The sequence below is a fragment of the Populus alba genome, chromosome 6 (assembly GCF_005239225.2).
Source record: "Populus alba chromosome 6, ASM523922v2, whole genome shotgun sequence".
In the NCBI taxonomy this organism is placed as follows: Eukaryota; Viridiplantae; Streptophyta; class Magnoliopsida; order Malpighiales; family Salicaceae; genus Populus; species Populus alba.
The window spans coordinates 17,403,553-17,427,185 of record NC_133289.1 but is presented as its reverse complement, the minus strand read 5'-3'; the positions used below and the strand labels follow the sequence as shown (position 1 = coordinate 17,427,185).

Genomic DNA, 23,633 nt, shown 5'->3' with positions numbered 1-23,633 from the left:
AACTGATTGATATCAAAACCTGCTTGAGGCGAAAATATAATGGAGATCAGGGCAATTACCACATGAACAAACTCAACAAGCAAACAACACGAAATAAATAACTGGTCATCACATCAAGCTTGAACTGGTCTGAACCATTTCTTCAAATATAAAATCAAGCTCAAAAATAAACAGCAATCCCTTCAAAATCACAACAAAACAATTCCTCTGGATATTAAAGTCTGACAAAATTAAAAACTACATAGAACTTAAATTGTTCGAACTTCAAATCATTTATTCCAGCTCAAAACCCTAGTTTGGTACGTCTCCAGTGCCTGCGCTTAGCATTGTACCTTCACAACAACGAAAACACAAAAATCTTTATCTCTTGAACGAGAAAAAAAAAAGGGGGGGATAACAGAAGTAAATAAATAAAGAAGAAGAAAAAGTATTGAAGGATTTTAGTACCTGATGGTGTTATCAGTTCTCATACGGATCCAGTGAGGGATAGGCCTGTTCTGCCTCATCTTCTTCGCCAGCTTCTTCTTGATCCTGAAGGTCTTGTGTGACGGCTACAAAACAAACATGAAATCAAACATTAGTACTTACGTAAGTCCCGTTATCATAAACACAAACACGGATACATCGAGAGACAGAGAGAAGGGGGGTGAAGGAGAGTACCATTTTCCCGGGTTGGGGGCTTGGAGGCAAGAGACTGAAGCAGCCGATATGAAACCCTCTCTGATAGAAACCCTAGATTGCAGTGCTTGGATGTTTTATAGTAGAGGGGAGTTAACGTCGTCGTTTATATGATTTACGTACTGGGCCGGCTGGTGTTTGCGTTGAGTGTTGGGCTAAGAAAGAGGGGCCCGTGCAAATGTTCTATGGGTATTAGTTAAGAAAAAAAAAAAACAATTAGATAAAACAAATTTAATTTAAAAATATAAACTGTAGCTCTAGGGCAAAAATAATCATGAGCTCTCTATAATTTGCAGCTTTAAATTAAATTAAAAGGTATTTGAGGGTATGATAATAGTTATTTTTTAAAAAAATTATATATTAAAAAATATTTTTAACAACAAACATATTAAATAATCTAAAAATTAAATAAAAAAATCAATTTTTAAAACAATACAGTTACAAACGAACACTTGGTCGTATATTCAAAATACTAACCTTATTTTTCATTTTTCTTGGTGGCGATCGCGACACCAATACAAAATATGAAAAAATATGTTTTCTGCCCATTGCTTTAAGCTCACGTTTGCAAAATTTAGATTCCAAAGCTTCGGGTGATTTTGCTAGAAGTTTTAACGAGTTTATTTTGATAGGGTTTGAAAATATGATAATTATTATTTTTAAAAATTATTTTTAAGATCAGCACATTAAAATGATTTAAAAATATAAAAAAATTAATTTAAAATAAATAAATCAAATAAAAAATAAATCAAATATTTTTAAAATATAAAACACAAATAAGTTTTTATTAATATCAGCCACCAGTCATCGTGGTTTTTACTGGTTTCCATGATAGCAAGCCCCCTTGGTTACTGTCTTCCTTAATTAAGAGCGTGTTTGGCAGTGTGGTAGTGGTTGTTTTTCAAATAGTTTTTCGTGCCGAAATACATGCAAATGATGTTTTTTATTTTTAAAAAATTATTTTTGACATCAACACATTAAAACGATCCAAAAAGTACAAATCGCACTCAATTTTAGCAAAAAAAAAAATTCAAAATTTGATGAAACGTACAAATGTAATGTCAAACGGTGTCTAAACATACGAATAGCATTGTTAGGATGTATCCACCACACCTCAAAATACCATAATGCTATCAGTAGCTGCAATAATACATGCAATCTATTATTTGTATACAATTGATCTTGAATCTTTGTTTTAAAATCGCCTTGAACTATTTATCAGAATCATCATTTGAACTTCGTCATCCATGCTCATTCTTTGCAGCCCAGAAAACTCTGCCTTGATTAATGAGTCATGGTACATAGATCATTGCCTAATAGAACTCTACCCAACATATCCTGCATAAAAAGATTTTGGTGCTGCAAAAGATGGATCTTGTATTACTCTATGATTTGTTTGTATTTACTTTTTATTAGATTATTTTAACCTAATGATCTATGAATTATATGTTAATCCAAGTTAAGTCGAGTATTTTTATGTTGTTTTTTATTTAAATTTTTTAAATTTTATCATTCAAATGTTATATTTAACAAGATCGATTGAAAATTAAACTTTATAATTTCTTTTGATTTTTTTAAAAAAAATTATCTTGATTTCATGATAAAATCACTAATTTGACAAGTTAACCCTAGATAAACTAGCTCTTTTTTTATATTATTTTTATATGATTATCTCAGTCTCATGATCTAGGTCATGGATTTGATGAATTGACTTGAGTTGTTCTTTTATGTTTTTTTTTAATTGATTGATTTTTTTTTAATTCCATCCTTTAACATTGGTTTGATTAAAAATCAGACTTTGTAAATTATTTCCATTGGTTTTCTATAGGGTTATCTCGATTTTATGATCTAAGTTGTGGATTTAGCAAATTAACCCATCTTTTTTTTTTTAGATCTTTTTATAATTGATTTTTTTCAATTTCATCTTTTAATTTTGAGTTTTTTAAGAATTGATTTCATAATTTGTTTTAATTTGCTTTTTATAGGGTTATTATAATTTCATAACCAAGGATGTACATTTAACTTGTTAATCTGGGTTGAACCAAGTCAATACAATATGTTGCAATTTTAATATTAAAAAACTATATCATTGAAATTTTGCTCAATCAAACTAATTTTTTATCGATCTTTCAGGTTATTTTTAGACTCATCTAATGAACTGGGTCACATCCAATCAATTCCTTCACGATTTAATTTTTTTTCCATTAGAAAAAAAATTAGCAATGTCTAAATATTTTTTTATATTATGAAAAAATTAATCTAACCCGTAGCATAATGTGAGTCAATAATCTAATATTAGCTCTAAACGAGACCCTAAAGAATTAAATTTTGTATTTTTATTTGGAGATCTTATGCTTAAATTGTTAACTACCCTTCCTTTTTTTCCGAATACATTTCAAATTTATAAGTCTTCTAATACAAAAAAAAAAAAAGGAACAAATAAGTAGTAATACTTTAAAAATTAACAACCAATCTATTACGCAAATTGGTTGGCTAATCTCGACCACGAACTTAATTTAGTGTATGAGTTATCCTGCAAGCTAGATCATTTTTCTCTAGCTATAAAAAATATATATGGGTATTATTAACATGTTTTTCAATAAAAAAAAAATCAATCAATCATGAGTCCAAAATTTAATTTTACAATACATTTTTAAAATATTAAAAATGTGATATATTGAAATTGGATGATATATATTTTAAAAAAATTAACTAAAAAAAAAAATATTGATGGACCAGCTTTTGAGCCCAAAAGATAAAAAAAAATAAAAATCATTGATTCCCATTGAGTGGAAAAATGTTAGCTGACATGGATCGAAGAACCCCATCAAGAAAGAATTTGGATTCCCTCTCTTGACTTTGCTATGAAAATTGAAAATGAAGTAATAGATTTTTTTAGACGTTTTTATAAAAAATAAATGTTTGTTTTAAAAAATAATAATTTTTTGTAAAAAGATAATAAAAAGGATCCACTAAAAATAAAAAAATTGATTTTTATCAAGTCTTTTTTTTAAAAGAAGATCTTTTATTTAAATTTTTTCTTTTCCTATTTTAAATAAAGAGCATTGAATTTATGCTCATATAAACTTTTTTCTTTCGTTTGTGATATACGACATGTTGTCCAACTTGAGTTCTTTTACAAACAAATAAAAGACGCATCGCTTCTAGTTTAATGATAGACCATTTTAGATAGCCAAAAAGTCACCATAAAGACCTAAATAAATCCATATATGAGTTCAAATTAGCAAATCGTCTATTCAAAACAACAAAAATTAACTCGAAAACAAAAAACCTTATCAAGACCGGATCTACCATTTAAAGCAAGACGAAGGGTAAGTAAGATCTTAGGAGAACTTTTCTCATCAAATGGATATATATTAACACTATGATTGATCTTTAATTGGTTGAAATCAACATTGATCATTTTTTTCTTTTTTTTTCATTGAAAACCGACAGCTATATTTCTCATTTCTCAAACTAGGATTAAAATAAATAAATAAATAAATAAAGTTTTGGATCAAAATTAATTTTTTCAAAACCAAAGGGGCTGAAAAATTAGAAAGTGAAAAGTATAAGGACTAACCTAAACATTTTGCAAAACTTCTAAATCATCACCTAATTTCCCAACCTTTTCATCTTTGATCTCCTTGTCTCTTCCTAATTCTATGAGAGTGTTTGAAAAAGAGATATGATTGGTTTTTTTTTTTAATAACATTTATATAAAAAGTATGTATTTTTTACTTTTATAAGATATTATCAATTTAACTATAAAAGAACTCGATAAAAAAAAAATCACATGGAGGGTTTATCTGATTATCATATGGTGACAAGATGGGGGATGTGACTCCTGGTATCAATAACATGTAGGTTCTTTCCTTCCAGGCTTTGGACCCCATTATGTAATTTTATTAATTTGTTCTTAATTAATAGTTCTTTTCATCTATAAAAAAGCACACCTCTAGATTTTTGGAGCTAAGCTATAAATCATCACAGAAATCCAGTTCAAAGCATGGAAGTCTTGGGAGCTGCGGGCAGCCGACTCTGCCTCAGTGAGTAGAAACTGATAATCTAATTGGGAAAAATATGTAATTTATAATTCCATAGGTAAATGTTAGGATATCATGGAAACATATTGATTATTTAACATGGCTTCTTCGTCTTATTAAGATGGTGTATACAGATAGTGATACCTATATGCTTATCCTGTCAGCATTTTGTGTCTATGCTCCCCATGTAGATGCCGCTGCCACAACAATGGTGTTAATGCATTGTTAGAAGAACCCTACAGGTAAATTAAAGGGACGGGACAAAATTGAATTACCGATAAATCCACACTAACCTTGTTGAGAAAGAGCCCAGTTGTCATCAGCGCCGACATGCCAGGCAAAATAACCGAGCAATCCTCTGTTCTTGGCGTAGGTGACTTTAGTCGAAACACTCTCCTTATCATCGTATCCAATCCAGGTTGTGCCAGAGTAGCAGAAATTGGAAACGAAAGTTGAATTGTAAAGTGCGCTTGCACCATTTTGAGCGATGAAATTGTTGATCTGTGCATAGCCTATGTCGCCATCGTTCGATATAGCTGGTCCAACAGTTGGTGCGAAAAAGCCATTGTTATTAGCATTTGCAAGCGTCCAAGCCCAGCCATAGAAGGGAAATCCAAGTACTATTTTATTAGCTGCCACACCAGCCTGGATCCAAGTTGTGATTCCATAATCCCCGCTCATTGTAGTCCCGGGGTTGTATAATGCAGCAGGTGGTCCTGTCACATTTGACCAGCCAGGACCGTAGAAGTCATAGGCCATTACATTGATCCAGTCCAAGCTGTTTGATATAGCTCTGATTGGATAGTTGATGGTGTAATAATCTGATGAGCGAAAAACTGCTGCTGATAGAAGCAATGGAGTGTTGCCTGTACTGCTAGACTCATTGGCCACGGCGACTCTCCATTCAGCGAGAAGTAAACCCAAGCTGGCCATCTGGGTAGTGGTGGATGGATACTCCCAATCAAGATCCAAGCCATGGAAGTTATTAGACCTTGCTAAATTGATTGAAGAGTCAATAAATGATTTGCGTGAACCGGCTTGGCTAGCCATTCCGGCGAAGGCCGTCTCATCTGCATCTCCTCCACCGATAGACAAGAGGGTCTTGACAGAAGGATTTTTTTGTTGGACAGTTCGCGTGAAGGTAGAGAATTGAGCCTGGTTTGCAGACGAGATGATAACCCGGTTAGTTTGGGGATCAAGATCAGCAAAGGCACAAAAAAGGTGAGTGAAGAGGGTGGAATCGATGCTGGAAACTGGCAATCCACTGCCAGGAAACCAGTATCCAGCTCTAACTGCATTTTGTCCAGCTGAGGAGTGGAGTTGAAGCAGAAATAGGAGAGTTAAGAAGAATGGAAGTGTTCTGGCAGCCATATTTGATCAGAGGTGCTAAGCTGTCTTGCTTGATATGTAAAGCTGATTCTAAAAATTACATAATGTCCTCTTATATAGCAACTTTGACATTTTCTATAAAGCATTCCATGATCCAGTTGCGTCCATGATCTTATTAACTAGAATAGAGAAAAAGTCTTTGTCGTATCTTGCTTGATATTACAAGCTGTTTGAGCTTTCAACTGCGTAACTAGCTAGCTTATGCTCTCATGGATCCAGTAGTCAATTCCGTGATTGATGAATGATAGATCAATCTATCCTTGTTTGTAAGCAGGATATCCTTAAATAATGGAAATCTGGAGATTGGAGAAGCTTTTCCTGCATATAAATAACGTGGCTGAGGGATACAAGTTGAAGTTTCACACGAAACATCTAATCAGATAAGATACAACAGTGATTGATGCCATGGTCAAATGAATCAGCTGAAAGTCTGAAACCCATCTAGAAGAGTGATTCTTGACAAATCTAGATAGTGTCTTGGTCAAAGTTAATTCAGGTAGCCGCATGAATCAAGAACAATTGGATAATTCTGCTAATCTTCCCTGTGACAAACTTCTGCAGACCTTTCAAAATTTAGGCAAAATTCAACACGACATTTATAAATACATGCTCCTTTGGCTTAGCCTTCAAAAAATACACACTAAAACAAACATGGTATTGTGGAAGTCTTGTTTACCTACTCTCTAGATATTGTGGATTCACCATGCTGTGGTTTCTTTGTAATTTTCTTAACTATCTTGTTTTCTGTGTGCTTTTCAGCCATCTAATCTTTTCTCACGCTCTTTAGAAAAATCCATAACCAATAAAGTCAAAGAAATTAATTATCTCTTCCTTTTCAAAAATGAGAGGTATAAGAATTTAGTCTTTCTTTTTCTCAAAATTAGTTACATATAATGTTCACAATTTGAGCCAAATAAAATCATCAATTCTCAGTTCACTGTCTGATGAGACCACAGAAGTAGAAAATGAAGAACAGCAATACCAGCAGCAGCTCTTTTAAGTTTTTCAAGTCATTTAGTAAAGTGGGGTAATAATATAATATACAAGGGTATATAATAACTTTAAATGTTAGAAAAATGTATGCACTTTTTTTTAATTAATAGAGAAAAGTTTCTCAACCGTTTCATTTATTAACTTAGGCTTATAAACACAATAAGCATGACAGTAGTACATATGTTTAGTTCTTTAACTTTGCCATAAAGGACAAGCCAAAGGATATATATTTGATATCGAAGAAACATTCTGTGTTTCTGTCTCTTGGTTATTATTTGATCAGGAACAAGCTCTTGTCTACGCTCCCCATGTCTGCAATGCTGCCACAACAGTAAGAATCTCATATCAGAAAGACATGAACTGGACAGATAATCAAAGAAGAAATTATGGTGCTGTGTAAAGTCTTTAATTTCAGCAGTTACATCTATATCTGATTCTTAGAGTTGTTGTAACAATGAAGTTTTTTGGTAGAGCTACTACCCTTTCAACGTACATAAGTATAATTAATCCACACTAACCTTTAGAAGAAAGGGCCCAATTGTCATCGGCACCTACATGCCAGGCAAAGTAACCTAACAAGCCTTTCCCTTTAGCATATGCAACCTTGGTGGAGATACTCTGAGTATCATCGTAGCCAATCCATGTAGTTCCACTGTAACAGTAGTCTGTAACAACAGTGACATTGAATACTTTAGTAGCTCTATTTTGGGTTATGTACTGCTTGATCTGATTGTAACCTATTGATCCATCTCCTGCAAGGCCTTGTCCATTGGCCGGTGCAAAAAGGCCATTGTTATTCGAATTTGTCAGACGCCATGACCAGCCATAAAAGGGAAGGCCAAGAACTAGTTTCTTTGCAGACATGCCAGCCTGAATCCAGGACCTGACCCCATTGTCTCCACTTTCTAGATTCCCAGAATTGTATAAAGCAGCAGGAGGTCCAGTTCTTGATGGAGACCATCCCGGGCCATAAAAATCATATGCCATTAGATTAATCCAATCCAGGCTGTTTGATATAGCCTGGATAGGGTACGTCACGGAGGACGAGTAGTAATATGGTAAGTAAAGAACTGCTGCAGATAACAGCAGTGGTGTCTTGCCAGAACTTTTAGCCTCAGTGACCACAGCAGCCCTCCACTCAGTAAGAAGGGTGCCAAAATTTTTCATTTGTGTAGAATCAGAAGGGTACTCCCAGTCAAGGTCGAGGCCAAGAAAATTGTTAGACCTTGCTAACTTGATGGAGGAATCAATAAATGATTTACGAGAACTTGACTGTCTAGCCATTGAAGCAAACGTGTTTACATCGGAGCCACCTCCACCAATTGACAAAAGGGTTTTCACTGAAGGGTTTTTTCGTTGGACCGTCGTGGTGAAGGTTTGGAATTGAGCTTGGTTTGAAGATGAGATTGTAACTTGATATGTTTGGCTATTGACATCGGCAAATGCACAGAAAAGGTGAGTGAAAAGAGTAGAATCTATGTCAGAAACTGCAAAGCCGCTACCAGGAAACCAGTAACCACCTTTGACAACAGTTTGGCCGACGGAGAAGGAGGGCTGAAATGAAACAAGGAAGATGGAGAAGAAAAGAGGAATGATGTTGAGTGCCATATTGAAGATGAGGAGTATCCCTTGATAGCTGATGAGAAGTTGCTAGAAAACTAACAATATATAGAGTATTTCATATGGATGGTCAACTTGTACACAGTAAAACAAAACACTTCCGCCATGATTTTGCTGAATGCAGTTAGCCAGCCTAGGGCTACAATTCAAAGGGGCAGCGGCGCTGCTCCCATAATGCTCCCACAATACAATAGGCAGGATCAAAGGCATGTGGACAGCAGCTGGCACATGGTAGTGACATAGCAAGTTGATGTTAGTGGACGCAGTACTATTCTAGCTCTCAGAGACAGTGCATTAAATACATATATAAATGCGTGTATGTGCATGACTTGCAAATAGCAGAATTTCAAAGTCAAATGCAGCCTTTTACTGAACTGATCTTTAGGTTTCTTTCTGCAGAAGGTTTGAGGTCTATACTTCTGTTTTCGTTGACTTTGTTTTTATACAATTTCATCTTTCTTTCTTGCTAGGCTTCTATCGTTTGCTCTGCATTTAGGACTCCACACCTTCTGTTTTCTATACATGTAATGTAATGTTTGTCATAACTCAATTTTTAACTATTTTTATTTTAATTATTATTATTATTTTATTTAAAAAGGATAATAATGATAAAAAAAAACTAATGATGAAAAACAAGTAAAATAAAATAAAGGAAGAATGAATTAAAATTTAGGTTAAGGACAGCATGATTGGAAGTTTTGGGGTTTAATTAAATTTTGAAATTAATCTAATTAATCCAATCAAGGGTTTAATTGCAGAATTGATAAGTTTTGAGACTTAATTGAGATTAGAATTAATTTAATTAATCCAATCAAGATTTTAATTGGAGAATTGAGAAGTTTTGAGACTTAATTGAGATTGGAATTAATTTAATTAATCCAATCAAGGTTTTAATTGGAGAATTGACAAGTTTTAAGACTTAATTAAGCTTGGAATTAATTTAATTAATGTAATCTTAGTAATCAGGACTTAATTGAAGAAATATCAAAGTTTGGGGTTTAATTGGGGTTCAAACTGCAAACATTAAAATCCAAGGACCAACTTGAAAATGGCGCGGAAATGCAAGAATCCAATTATGTTTTAACCAGGGACTTGATTGCAAAGGTATAATAATTCCAAGGACCAAATTGAAAGCAGCCTTTAGAACTAGAAAACGAGGTCATTTTGCAGCTACTGTTCACCATCTTCTTCCTCTGCAACGGCTCTGCCATTAAAGGCAAAGACATTTCATCCGTTGGCAGCAATGCTTACTCATTAAAGGCGACTTGTTACAGGGCATTTAGGAGGTGGTCGTTACCACCGGTTCTGGCCTTATAAAAGGAGAGGAAATCACAGAACCACGGAGGGGAAAAAAGGAAGAAAAACTGGGGACTGAAAGGGGGGGAACAATGGGATTTTGGACGAGAAACCGAGGAAAAACTTTAGCTAAACCCACACAAAAAACCAGAGAAGAAAATCAGAGCAAAGAAGAGAGAAAAAGCAGAGCACAAATCCAAAGCAATAATACACAGAGAGACAAGGAGAACAAGAGAGCAGCAATACACAGAGACAACTATTGGCTCTGCCACTGTCTTCGTCCCTGCAAACAACGAAAACCCAGAATCAAAACAAATTCCCAGCAGGAAAGAACCAACATTTCATCATCGTCTTCGTCCCTTCCATCACCAATAACCGGGGCGACGAGCAGAGTTAAAAGCAAAGGAAGAAGTCCAAAACAAAAAGACCGGGGAAGCAAAGGGAAAACGCAAGCAGGAGACACGAAGAGCAACATCAACATCCTCATCGTCTTCATCGCCTCCAGCAACGTCTGCAGATCAGGTAAGTTTGTTTTCGTTCCTTTTACTATGCAGCTTGGATTTAATTAACTTTGGCACGCACGCGTGGTTCGTGCCTTTGCCCAGTCAGGTCACTGGTTTGGGCCAGTGACCAGGTTGGGCCGGTTAGGTCCAGCCTAGCCCAGCCCCCCAAAAAAATAAATAAAATATGTGTATGCATGAATAAAAATAACATAAATTTATTGATTTATTCATTAACGTCAGAGTCAGGAATAAAAATACCGATTTAAATTTATATTATTTTTATTCATTATATTTTATTTTATTTAGCTAGAAAAAAATAAAAAAAATATGTTCATGTGTAAATAAAAATTAATTTTATTTGTTTATTCAGTGACGTCAGAGTTAGGAATAAAAATATTGATTCAAATTTATTTTATAGCTACATAATATTTACCAACGTCAGAGTTGGAATTATTCATAGTTGAATATTCATTGGCACCAGAGTTAGGAATATTCGAATAAACCATCAGATCATAAACCAATAAAAATTTAGCAATCTAAGACAAAACCAACAATGCAGTCTGCCTCAGGCAAAATGTTTAAGAAGTGATAATATCTTTCCTTTTACGTAACCAATCTTGTACCATAGAATCTCTGTTGACTAGTTAGGGTTCATAGTGAGCATAATACTAGGTGGCGACTCCTTAAACAAGACCTTTTTCCTAAAAGAACATATGCCAAAAATCTGTTTTTTTTTTCATAATTCAAGAGAATTGTTTTGTGGGCCACCACGATGTCGGGTGAGATACCTTCTGTTTTTATACAATTTCATCTTTCTTTCTTTCTAGGCTTCTATCATTGCTCTGCATTTAGGACTCCTCACCTTCTGCATGTTTTCTATACATGTAATGTTAATGCTGGAAACACAGAGAGACGAGGTCATGCTTGCTGCGCTATTCTCCTTTGCATGCTACAAAACTTACTTGATAGAGGGGAATTACAACTCCAAGAATATTCAGATTCTTTCCGGAAGTAATTTGAAAGAGAAAATACAAAAGACAACGTGACCCATGTCTTCTTAATCGCATGATTTGAATGAGAAAATAGAAGAAGAATTTGCATAGATTAAGATATTACAGACATCAAGGAAGGAAGGAAGACAGACAAGGCAGCAGAGATGGACCCATTTTTGTTAACTATATAACTGGAAAGCTTGATTTACAATAAAAATTATCTAAATCCGAACCACATCAGCAGCAACAACATATAGTTAAAACTCTAAAACAAAGATGAACTAGCTCCAACTTTAAATTTCTATTTTGTACCAGCACACTTGTGACTAGTTCATGGCAGGTTTTTTTTTCCAGTAAATACCTTTTCTTTTTTTTTCATCAAATGGTCAACGGAACACATTCCAAACAAAATCCAGCATTAACAACTCTCCCTTTTATATTGTCTTCATTTTTTAATATACCTTAAACCTGCTAAGAAAAAATATCCTATGCAGAAACTTCTTATAATTAGAAAGAGATGGGCAATAATAAAATTGAATGTTTTATGAATAATTAAATATGAGAAATAGTACATCTTCCTTCTAGAAGTAAATTATTAAACCATAAGTGTATCTTCAAAAGAAAAATAAAAGTTTATGACATTATTAACAAATATAAAGCTAGACTTGTTATCAAAGAATTTAGACAACAAGATAGGGTGGAGTATTTTGACACATATTTACCTATATCAAGAATAACTTCTATACAAACATTAATAACTATTACAACTACTAACAAACTTGAAATACATCAAATAGATGTAAAAATAAATTTCTTATATGATGACCTTGATGAGTAGGTTTACATAGAACAATGCAAGGGGTTTGTTGTCAATGAACAAGAAAAAAAAGTTCTGTAAGCTTAACAAATCATTATATGATTTAAAATAAGCACCTAAACAATAACATGAAAAAAATTGATAAGATTATATTGTGAAATAAGTTCCAGAATAAACAAAGTTGATAAATATATTTATATATATGAAAAATACATATAAATGTTATATCAGTGTATGACTCTATATAGATAAAATGCTAATTTTAGAAAATAATGATCACATGATTAAGTCTACTAAAAAAATGTTAATTAACAAGTTTGACATGAAAGACTTAGATATTACCAATGTCATATGAGGAATAAAAATTTCTAAGATATCTGATGAATTAATCTTGTTTTAATCTTATTATATTAAGAAAATTCTTGATAATTTTTTTAGAGCTGATAAAAGCACTATCAAAACACCAATTGATATAAGTATACATATGTCCAAGAATAGATGTAAGAAAATAAATATGCTGGAATATTCTTGAATAATTAGAAGCCTAATGCATGTTATGAACACAATGTCTAATATTGCTTACTTTGTTAGTAAACTAAGTAAATCTATAAGTAATCTAAGTACGGGGTCATTGAAAGACAATAAAAAGGGTATTCAAATATTTGAGGTATACCTTTGACTATGGGCTACACTATATTGGTTACCTACTAATATTAAAAAAGTATAATGATGTTAATTGGATATCCGATTCTAAAGATTTAAGATCCACAAGTAGGTATATCTTTATATTTTTTAGAGTAGCTATGTCATGTAAATTCTCTAAATAAACATTTATTGCAAGATCCGTAATGATATCAAAGTTTATTGTTTTCAATAAAGTTGGATGGGAAACCAAATTGATTTAGAATTTCTTAAAGGACATTTTATGTCAGCCAAAACCACTGTAGTTATTTGTGTCCATTATGATAGTCAATTAATAATTAGAAATGCATAAATTAGCATGTATAATGACAAGTCTAGACATATACATCAAAGATATAATATTGTTAAATATTTGCTCTTGAATGGAATTATTTATGTTGACTATGTAAAGTCAAAGAAAAATATTATGGATTCTTTAACTAAAGTTTTGTCAAGAGAGCTTATGTATAATTTATCAAGGGAAATGTGATTAAAGCCTTTAAAGATAAAAGAGTATAATGATAGTAATTATATCTATTAATTGGAGATCTCGAGATCTCTATATTCAGATAGAAAACTAAGTCATATAACATTCTCAGTAGCAGTATAAACATATTATTTCCTATTTATTCCTAAAATAAAATATGGATTAGTTGTAGTGTGATGAAGAGTGAGTTGTGCTCTTAATAATTTTATATATTGGTACATCAAATAGAGTATAACATAATACTCTTAATAAAAGATCATATATATAAATGAGAAACATAGTCTTTTATTTAAGAATTTTAACAAAAGATGAATTCTTTAAAGCACTCATGAATTCGAAAGTTGTTCAAACTTAAAATGAACACAACAATGAGAATTAAAAGAAACATCTAGGTAGAGAACTATGTAAGTACTATTATCTTGGTTTACATAAAACGTTGAATAGTTCAAGACATCATGTTTACTATTTAACCGAGTAAATTTAATAATATTTTAGTAAGGAAGGTTCATAATCAAAAGTTATTTGTCCTTATGTAGTAAAAATCAGTATCTCTCGATAAATCTTTGAGTCATTTTCAAATTGCTTAGAAAATTTCCATTAATGTGTGGGATTGTTGGAAAATTTGTTAAAATATAATGAACGAGTATATTTGAAGCCAAATTAAAAATGGGATTCACTTAATTTCAAGGTTAAAACTTTATTGAAATTTAATATCCAACATAAGTTCTTTAACACAAAATATTAACATAATTTAAATGAATTATAGATGAATGAGGAATTAGTCTCAAGGAACCCTTGGTTGACTTATTTTAATGAAACTCCAAACCCTCTACAAAGCTATATCCCATATAAAAAATAAGCAAAATTTTCTTGGTATTTATAAAGTGAGAAGTTGGAAAGTTGAAATTGTGCCCAAAAGCACCAAAACTTTTAGAAGAAAGATATCCTAAACAAAGTGGGGTTTTGGCTTAAACCTACACACATGTATTCTGTCCCAACTCATGCTCGTGCTTCGAGTCAGGCCGGGGTCTAGGTTAGAGTTTATTATAAAATAGTATTTAAAGCCACAAAAGATTATTTTTTACCACCTGAAACTTGAACTTGAGCCTATTAATGTTATCAGCCTCTTCTAGAAGCATTTTTTGCAAATCTAAACAATTTCTTCAACTTAAGAATTCATATTTATAGCCATTATGTTCAGATTTAATCCTTGATTAATGGTGGCTAGTTCAAAGTTGATAATTATATGAATTAATATTGATTATTACCATAATTAATTCTCTAACATTTTAACTTTCAAAATTCATTATATAAAGAGGGTGTGAATGAAGAGTTTCCTACAATTTTTTTTTTCAAATATTTACATACTTTTCCTCACCTCATTTGTAGCATTTTTCTCTTCTTTTTATACTTTGTGTTTCCTTTCAAATCTTAAGCTTAAGTTTACTTTATTAATAGATAATTAAAGTCAATATTGGTTCAAAAACCTTGTTAAAAAAATATATCTTAGTTGCACAAAGTAAGGAGTAATAAAATCTTAACGAGAAATGATTTATCATTCATAACAACAAAAGTTTTATTATTTTGAAGTACATCAACAAGTAAGCACACTCATTTGTTTTAATTCAAATATATATTTATTATTATTATTATTATTATGCATGTTATAACTTTGAATTAATAGCAATTGCAACTTTGAATATATTTCTTAGCATGTATGCTAGAAATCTATTAATATATTTATGTTGAAAGCATGTTTACCATAATTTTTTATTTTTTATATACTTATAAATTTAAACTTATATAAACTCTAAGTTCTCATTTAATATATATATATATATATATATATATATATATATATATATATATATTATTAACGCGGGTGCCAGGTCAACTTACGTGTACCTCGAACTTAATCCCATAGATTCTAAAGTTAACGACTATGCAAATCTTTCAGTGATCTTGAGATTTATGAGACTCGAAATAGTAACCTCTAAAAAACAAATCTAGAGATTTAATTAAACTATGATGACTATACGCGCACCACCCACTCTCATACTGAACATTGCAAGCCCAGTTAATATCTTTTGATTATTGTTACCAGGCTAAGTGTTTTTAAATATCATTATTGCAATAAGTCATTGCCCGTCTATTACTATTAAAATATTTGAAAAAATGGTGGTCGCATTCGGTAATTGTAACGGGGCACTTAATTCCAAATATATAAAACTAAATGGATGTCAAAAGTCTTGCAATAATTTTGATGTAAGAGAGGAGAAGTACATTAATGCAAAAGTCAAACTAATTGTACGTCAAAGCCTTCATAATCGTAACGGGGAACTTAATTCCAAATATATAAAACTAATCCTTTTTATACTAATCTAACGGTTCACAAGGCACTCCCCAGGACGTGGAGACCATCGAGTTCGTCAATTACGCGCTCACTATTCAATAATCCAATAACAGTAGTTTAAAAAAAATTAGTCAGCTCTTTTTACCGGTATATTAGCGCGCGAAAACAGGGCGGAGGTTATGATGAGCTTAAGCGCGTTAATTCACGCGCCATCTCCCTGTTTTCTCTCCACTACTCACCGCTCCACTTCGTCCCCCGACCCGACCACCGTACGCTCCTCCTCAATGGCAGCCTCCGCCCGAATAGCAGTCGTTGGAGACGTCGTGGGTTTCGGTTCCTTAAAGCTTGCATTTTTTATTAGGATTTTAGCCTTAGGAACCCTAACTTTTTAATTAGTTTCACTTATTTACATGCCAAATTAATGCAGTGTTAAATTTTTTGTTGTTGTTGTTGGGTAATCGAAGCATGATGATTGGAATCTTGAAGAAGATTCAAAAGCACTTCAACTTTTGCAGGTACTTTCTTTTTCCTCTTTTTTTTTTTTTTTTGTCTTCATTAAAGCATTTTTTTAGTTCATCGCTTACTGATTTGGAAAAGAAAAATCGAGTTACTCATGGTGCTTAATTAAGTGTAAAATATCAAACAAATTAATGTTGTTTTCTTAATCTCGTTTATAAGAAAATGGAAGTGCTTAAATGGGTTTTTCTGATATGATTGAAGCTCAATCTGCTTCTGGTTATCATAATATTATGCCAGCAGTTTTTGGTTTGGAAATTAGGGGAAATTAAAACTGAAAAAATGGGTTTTTTCGGGGCGATGTGTTTTGCTTAAAAATGGTTTTCAGTGTGATTATTCAGAGTGAAATTTGGAGTTTCTAAAGCGGACAGTGGATGCTAGTATTCGTGAATTTTATCATATTTGGTAAAGGACCGACCCTCAATGGATAAAAGGAGCTTTCGGTTGTGAGAGAGAACAATAGGTCGCTGATATGTTTGTATCTATATATGTATGGGCACTTTACTCTTTTAGTTGTGTCCAGTTTTTTTTTTTTTTTTTTTTTTTTTTTGGGGGGGGGGGGGTTGGGTTCGGTTTAATTCTTTAAGCTTTCTGAACTCATCGCTTTGCTTATGGATTTTCTTAGTGAATCTAACATGTGTTTGCATGTCCAATACAGCCAGATCTGGTGCTCTTCACAGGCAGGTTTTCTTCTCCCTCTTTGTTTCATTATCTGTCTGTTTCACTCTTGGCCTGGATAGTTTTTTATTTATGGTGCCTTCATGAACCTTTCATCCTGTTGCAATTGGTGAGCTAAATATTTGTGACTGTTTTAGAAAGGACCAGTGTGCCTGCTGGTCACCAATTTTTCATGAATTTCCTCGCAGCTCACAAATGTCTAGCACATTCTGTACATGTCCATTAATTTGACCAAAATCAGATAATCTAAAATCTCAGCCCACATTCCGTGTGGTCTTGCCATTCTGACTCTGCATATGCAACATAACTGGAAACTCTACTCTTAGTGATTGTCCTTCAGTCATCTTTTTCACTTTGTTTGAACATGTATCTTTGATTATTTTCAGGTGACTTTGGTAATGAGAATGTGGAACTTGTCCAAAGCATTGCGGATCTTAATTTACCTAAAGTAGTTATCTTAGGAAACCACGATTCATGGAAGACTCAACATTTTTCAGGAAAGTGAGTTAACTCTGCTGTTGCCTCATGCTTAAACAGTATCCATGTTGGGTAGATTCTAAACATTAGTAATGTTTCAAGAATTGTCATATACTTTGCAGAATATTCATCTGTAAAAGATTTATTTGCATTGGTGTGTGTGCTTGTTTATATCCACATGCATTCATGCTGGTGATTTTACGCAATGTGATTTGTTGGGACTAGGAGTCCTGTTGTTTAGGCAAGCCATAGGATTTGCCATCACCAACTGTGTTGTGTAAATAATAATACAAGTGCAGTTTCTAATCCTTCATAAATTTGTAATTGGTTTCCTTGATTTGAATATTAGGAGGAAGGATGGTGTTCAACGTCAGCTGGAATGGTGAGCATAACTTGTCTGCAAGCATGCTAAATTACAGGATGTCATGTTTTTTTATCTTGTCGTTCCTTCTAATTGCTTATATTTGGTTATTAATTATTTTGTCTCATTGTTCTCTAAAATATTTCGTGGTTAGAACGCCTGTGGCTGTATCCATTTCAATTATTTCTGTATTTGATTCAATGTATCCTATTTTTTAACCTGTAAATATGAGAATATACACATTTTTCCTGCTGGCAGCTCACTTATTTATGTCCCGTCACTTATATAATCTCACACTATGGTAACTAACATGTAATGGGGACAACAAAATATAGAAAATGTTTCTCCTTTAGCACATTACATATCATGCACACAAAACTGAAATGAAATTCAGTTGTGAAATGTTCTGTCTGCAACAAGCAGTCTTGGCGAAGAGCATGTAGCTTACAAGAGATTAGATTTCCCTACACTAAAAGTCAGTGTAGTTGGTGGACGGCCATTTTCTTGTGGTGGTGAGCAGATATTCCGGAGAAGTCTTCTCTCTGCAAGGTTTGTATTACTATCTCTGTGACAGGAATATGCATTCTTATAACCTTTCTATTTTCTTCATTTTGCTACATGCATCTCTAATTATTAAAAAATGAAAACCAAAATACTACTTTTAAGGTTTGGGGACATAAATGTATCGAGCTCATTACATTCTCAACTGTTTCTTGTAAGGTACTGTGTTGATTTTTTCACACGAATATATTCAATTGTGCCTCACTCTTATATAACCCCTTATCCTCTTCCTTTATTGTCTGCTTTGGTGATGTAATCATGAAAAACTGTACAAGCAGATAACCAAAAGAATCAACTTTCTGTACTGTGTGGATGAGATTGTGGTGTGGAGCCTCATTCTTCTTCTTCTTTTTTTCTTCTTTTTTTTAATTTTCTTTTCTTCCTGTCTTGGATTCAGAAAAACCCGAGTCTCTTCCTTGACCTTATTGTGGCCCATATAGCCAAAAATTAAGTTCAAAATATTTTCTTTCAGATATGGAATCCAAGACATGGATGGAAGTGCTGATAGAATCTACAATGCTGCTTTGGGCACTCCAGAAGACCATATGGTTATACTTCTTGCACATAATGGACCAACAGGTGTATAACCGGCAAAGTTACTTCCAGACTAGTTGTTTAGAAAGAAATGGTTATTTTTAATGACACGTTTTGGTCTTTCTTTTCAGGCCTTGGTTCTAACTTGAATGACATATGCGGGAAAGATTGGGTTTTTGGAGGTGGTGACCATGGTGATCCAGGTACTGAGCTGCTTGTGGTCATATGAGTATCTTCTGTTACAGACACAAAATGCAATTTATTTGTCCTGTATTATGGAAAACTATTTCACTCTACCATGTACAGATCTAGCACAAGCCATATCCCATCTAAAAGAGACTACCAAGATCAGTATTCGCCTGGTTGTGTTTGGTCACATGCATAAAGAGCTAGCATATGGAAATGGTCTTCGGAAAATGATTGTGGTTGGTGCTGACAAGACTATATACCTGAATGGGGCCATCGTTCCTCGAGTTCGAAGATTAGTTGCTGGACAAGGAACTGACAACACAAACTTCATGAACAACGAAACTTCAGTGTTTTCCCCAGGGTCTAGAGGCACAATGCGAGCCTTCACTTTAGTGGAGATTCTGGAAGGGAGAGTGGATAAAATTGCAGAGACCTGGGTTTCTGTTATTGAAGATGAGACTGCTATAGAAGAGGAGCATGTATTATTTCAACGTGGCAATTAGCTTTGTCCGTAATTGAATGTTACAAAATAGTTCCACTCAGCGCTTGTGAATTGTTGCCTGTTGCTCCCTGGCAAGATAGATAATGCCTTTTCTCACTGACACTCTGAATAATCTGATGGAGTAAATGTATTTCTGCAGTACTGGCTTTGACACTGACTTGTTACTCTCTCTCTCTCCATCTCTCTCTCTCTCTGTGGACATTTTGGCAGCCAAATGGGCCCATTATTATCCAGCTATCAACTGGGCTTGGCGTCCAGTAGACCTTTCAAAAAATGTCCACCTTCTCTCGCCAAGATTTCTGACCATATCATTCCTCCAGCTGTATTGATATTGAACTTCCTTGCATGGATCCTGATGGGTCGGATCTTGTCGGGGCCGAAAATGCCTTACATATCATCTGGTCCTAAAATGATACACATAGCCAGAGTTTTCCTTGTGTGTGGTCCATGAGGTCGACCAGTCTTTTTAATGTCTTCACTCTTGATGCCACCAACCTTTCTTTCTTCAGGGAGATACTCCAATTATTTTTAGACAAAAACTGTATTAGTGACCCAAGTCAATTAAAAATTTGTGTACATAAAAAGGTATGTAGCTGACAATGTTTTCAATGAGGAAAAACTTGATACTCGAGTTATTAACTTGACTAATTTAATAAAATTAGATAATTTAATAATTTGATTTAAATTATAGGCAATAATAACAATGAAAAGTAAAAAAAACATCAGGCAATAATCAAATAAAATAAATGAGCAACCTATATTATACCGGGAAGGAAAAGAAAGGAAAAAAAATCATTGTTACTTCATGGGGACATTGTCTATCATAAAAAAAATAAATAATAATAAAAAAACCTTGTTAAGACGGTTCAAACCCAACTCCAACATTCTGGAAGATGGCATAAGAAGAAAACGCATGGGTCACTGGAGAAACGTTCTAAAAAAGCAAATCAAAAATCAAAATGAAGTGAGAATTTGTCTATATTTAATAAATCAATTCTATTTAATCTAAGAATAAAAAAATTTTTTTTTAAGATTTTTTTTTTTAAATAACAAATAAAAAGACCTAGGGTAACCTAATAAAATAAAAAAATAATAAAAAAATAGACTTCAATCTCCAATTAAATAAATATTGAAAGATAAAATATAAAAAAAGTCAAATAAAAAAAAAAACCAAAGCAATCCTAGGGCAGAACTTCATGAAGCCGGGTTAATTTTCAAAGCTAGCAACTTATGAGATCTTAGATACGGGCTTAACTAAGAAGCTCAAATTCAAATCAATTAAATATTGAAGAATTAAATCAGTTAAAACAAATATAAATTATGAAAAATTTTGCAAAGAAAAAAAAACACAATAATAAAAAAGAATGAGAATAAAATCTATTAGGAAAAAAAAATTATGGATGTGGAATCGCCAAAAAAATACAACTCCAAAAATTATCTTAGATTATATATATAAAATAGTAATTAAAAAAATAGGGACCAACTTTGACAAAGAAAAAAATTGAATCAAGATGAAATAAATAAATAAAATCCAATTCAATGAATTATTTCAAAGAAAAAAAATCATAACCACAAGAACAGGGACTAAATAAAAAATAAATAGAAGGTTAGGGGCTAATTTGTAAAATCAAGTGACAAGGTGTGAAGACCGAGGGAATAAAAGGAAAGAAAGAAGAAGAAGAAAATAAATGGTCTCTGGACTAAAGTTTTTATTGGTATAAGATTCATATATCCATGGAAGAAAGACCGAGATGAAGCTAAAACAATCTCAAAATAGCTTTTTTAACCGTTAGAAACAACCACGTGTCATCCAAAAATAACTGTCACGCTGACACATTCTCAGCATGTGTCAATACTTGTTATTTTTTTTTAAGACTAGAACATCCCTACCCCACCCTAAAAAACAATAAAAAATACCATTTATGAAATAACTAAAACACTATTTGACCCTAAGCTTGAGAAAATAAGCTCAAAGGTAAGTTGGTCCGTTTAACTATACCTAGAAAAATGAAAAGGCAAAGGAAGCTTCATTATTGGTTAAATTTTTTTTCCAGAATCCAAGGGTAATATGATAATTTAACTATACATAACAATGACAGGAACACCCCTTCATAGCAAGCAAACTCAACTCTCTCTTCCAAAGGCATCATTGTAATTTAACCATGCAAAAAAAAAAGGAAAATTTTGTCTTGTGTCCCGGATCGATTTTAAAATGCCAAAATAATTACATTGCAAAGATATTTTAAAAATAATACAATCTAAAGAGTTATAAATAGCAATCATGATTCGGAAATCACAAATAACATTTACAACTCTCTTTAGCCAATTTTAAAATTTAAATTTAAAAAAGTTTATTCTTATACCAAATAATAATTTATTCTTATAAAAACTCTACAGTATAATAATAAATGGTCAATTCTTATACAAACTCTACAAGTAAAATGTTTGAATTAAATTTGTTTTGAAGGAAATAATTTAGACAATTTAGTTAAGATAAAATTACATACATCTATTTTTTTAATAAAAAAGTATTTATTAACAAGAAATAAAATTTTTTTTTTAATAATAAGTAAAGTATTATTAAATTTCCCTCCATGTACTTTTTTTTGTCTTCATACTAATTTTTTTTCACGGCAATCATACTGTCATTTTTCTTTGAAGAAAATATTCTATTTATTATTAATCAATATTTTTTTTATTGAACAGATAGATTCACATGAATTTATCTTAATTAAATTCTTTCAAAACAATTTTAATACTATTTTATGTCAAACATCAGTCTTTTTACTTGTATAGTTTGCATAGAATACAATATTTATGTAAGAATATTTAATTAAGATAAATTCGTGTAAATATATCTGTTTAATCATAAAATATCTATTAATAACAAATAAAATATTTTTTAAAGAGAAAATGTGCATGGAGAGCAAATTTAATAATATTTTATTTATTATTAATCTTAAAAAAAACAGATGGAATCGTGTGATTTTATCTCAAGATTTGTTTTTTTTCTTCAAAATAATTTTAATTCAAACATAACTCTCTTTTTACTTGTAGAGTTTGTATAATAATAAAACACTTATTTTTATATTGTAGAGTTTCTATAAGAACAAATGACTTATTTTTATATAAGAAAAAAAAAATTTCCAATTTTAAAACCGTCTTTAATAGTTTTATTTTTATATTTTTATGAGAGCTGTAGAAGATATGCTTTAATAATTCACAAAACAAGCATCCACATGCATGGCTTCCTTTTCCCCTAATCCCCTATTCCCTTCACCTAATCTGCTTCTTCTTCATAATCCACACGTAGAGGACTTTTCAATTCAAGCTTTGATTTTGAGGAAGTTAATTGCATCTTATTATCCTTTTTATTTATCTATATATTCTTTTTTGTTTAGTAAAAATCTTGTGTTGTGTTACAATTTTCTTTTTCTTAAAATGTTGCTGCAGTGGTGTGTAGCCCTAGTGGTGAACTAGTAGTTAAAATTATTTTACATTCACTTGATCTGTTAATATTAAGAGGCTGTTTATTTTTATATTTTAAAAATATTTTTAAAAGTTTTGAAATTTTTTTATTTACTTCAAATCAATATTTTTATGGTACTTTCAGATTATTTTTATGTACTAATATCAAAAATAATTTTTTTAAAAAATATTATTTTGATGTATTTTCAAACTAGAATCACTTTAAAAAACAAACTCAACCACACTCCCGAACACCTCTCTTGCTTTGTTGTCTCCTTTAAAGGTATTTTTTTTTTTGTTTCCTTCCTGCTTTTGTTTTTCCTGCCAATGACTCTTGGTTCATGATGAAATTAAGAGAGTATTTATTTAAGAGGTTGTGTCTGTGTTTTGTTTAAAACGTAGATGCAACTTGTTTCGTAAAGTAAAAATCATAGTTTAATGTTCATGGGTCCCATAGCATTTTTGCATTCCAAACAATGGAAAAGAAAAAGC

At 32.2% G+C, this 23,633-nt stretch overlaps 4 protein-coding genes across 5 annotated transcripts; 1 reads left to right on the top strand and 3 right to left on the bottom strand.

Annotated features, from left to right (window-relative positions):
- Positions 1 to 94: 94 nt before the first annotated feature.
- Positions 95 to 799, bottom strand: LOC118043782 (large ribosomal subunit protein eL39). The gene is made up of 3 exons (XM_035051853.2): positions 661 to 799; positions 448 to 551; positions 95 to 332 (listed from the first exon to the last, which is right to left on the bottom strand). The coding sequence occupies exons 1-3, from the start codon at positions 661 to 663 to the stop codon at positions 284 to 286; spliced, it is 156 nt and encodes a 51-aa protein (XP_034907744.1). The 5' UTR covers positions 664 to 799; the 3' UTR covers positions 95 to 283.
- A 3,948-nt stretch (positions 800 to 4,747) lies between these two features.
- On the bottom strand, positions 4,748 to 7,124 carry LOC118043784 (class V chitinase). The gene is made up of 2 exons (XM_035051855.2): positions 5,018 to 7,124; positions 4,748 to 4,921 (listed from the first exon to the last, which is right to left on the bottom strand). Exons 1-2 carry the CDS (start codon positions 6,093 to 6,095, stop codon positions 4,899 to 4,901), a joined length of 1,101 nt encoding a protein of 366 aa, XP_034907746.1. The 5' UTR covers positions 6,096 to 7,124; the 3' UTR covers positions 4,748 to 4,898.
- Positions 7,125 to 7,278: 154 nt separating this feature from the next.
- On the bottom strand, positions 7,279 to 8,881 carry LOC118043783 (class V chitinase). The gene is made up of 2 exons (XM_035051854.2): positions 7,625 to 8,881; positions 7,279 to 7,426 (listed from the first exon to the last, which is right to left on the bottom strand). Exons 1-2 carry the CDS (start codon positions 8,712 to 8,714, stop codon positions 7,404 to 7,406), a joined length of 1,113 nt encoding a protein of 370 aa, XP_034907745.1. The 5' UTR covers positions 8,715 to 8,881; the 3' UTR covers positions 7,279 to 7,403.
- Positions 8,882 to 15,991: 7,110 nt separating this feature from the next.
- Positions 15,992 to 19,826, top strand: LOC118043785 (uncharacterized). 2 transcript variants are annotated; one of them, XM_035051857.2, is made up of 9 exons: positions 15,992 to 16,178; positions 16,320 to 16,370; positions 17,030 to 17,051; positions 17,436 to 17,550; positions 17,876 to 17,908; positions 18,311 to 18,436; positions 18,921 to 19,027; positions 19,114 to 19,185; positions 19,289 to 19,826. In XM_035051857.2, exons 1-9 carry the CDS (start codon positions 16,035 to 16,037, stop codon positions 19,672 to 19,674), a joined length of 1,056 nt encoding a protein of 351 aa, XP_034907748.1. In that variant the 5' UTR covers positions 15,992 to 16,034; the 3' UTR covers positions 19,675 to 19,826. The 2 variants fall into 2 exon arrangements, with proteins under 2 accessions (XP_034907748.1, XP_073266373.1); XM_073410272.1 differs by having other exon boundaries at positions 17,030 to 17,055.
- Positions 19,827 to 23,633: the final 3,807 nt, after the last annotated feature.

Bases quoted from the DNA above. Each gene is read 5' to 3' on its own strand.
- LOC118043784 (XM_035051855.2), bottom strand. From the start codon at position 6,095: ATGGCTGCCAGAACACTTCCATTCTTCTTAACTCTCCTATTTCTGCTT. The intron at 4,922-5,017 runs GTTAGTGTGGAT...TTGTTGTGGCAG, and splicing joins CTGGGCTCTTTCTCAACAAG to CGGCATCTACATGGGGAGCA.
- LOC118043785 (XM_035051857.2), top strand. From the start codon at position 16,035: ATGATGAGCTTAAGCGCGTTAATTCACGCGCCATCTCCCTGTTTTCTC. The intron at 17,551-17,875 runs GTGAGTTAACTC...TTTGAATATTAG, and splicing joins ACTCAACATTTTTCAGGAAA to GAGGAAGGATGGTGTTCAAC. The intron at 19,028-19,113 runs GTGTATAACCGG...CTTTCTTTTCAG, and splicing joins TGCACATAATGGACCAACAG to GCCTTGGTTCTAACTTGAAT.
- LOC118043783 (XM_035051854.2), bottom strand. From the start codon at position 8,714: ATGGCACTCAACATCATTCCTCTTTTCTTCTCCATCTTCCTTGTTTCA. The intron at 7,427-7,624 runs GTTAGTGTGGAT...CTGTTGTGGCAG, and splicing joins TTGGGCCCTTTCTTCTAAAG to CATTGCAGACATGGGGAGCG.
- LOC118043782 (XM_035051853.2), bottom strand. The intron at 333-447 runs GTACTAAAATCC...GTTGTTGTGAAG, and splicing joins AGAACTGATAACACCATCAG to GTACAATGCTAAGCGCAGGC.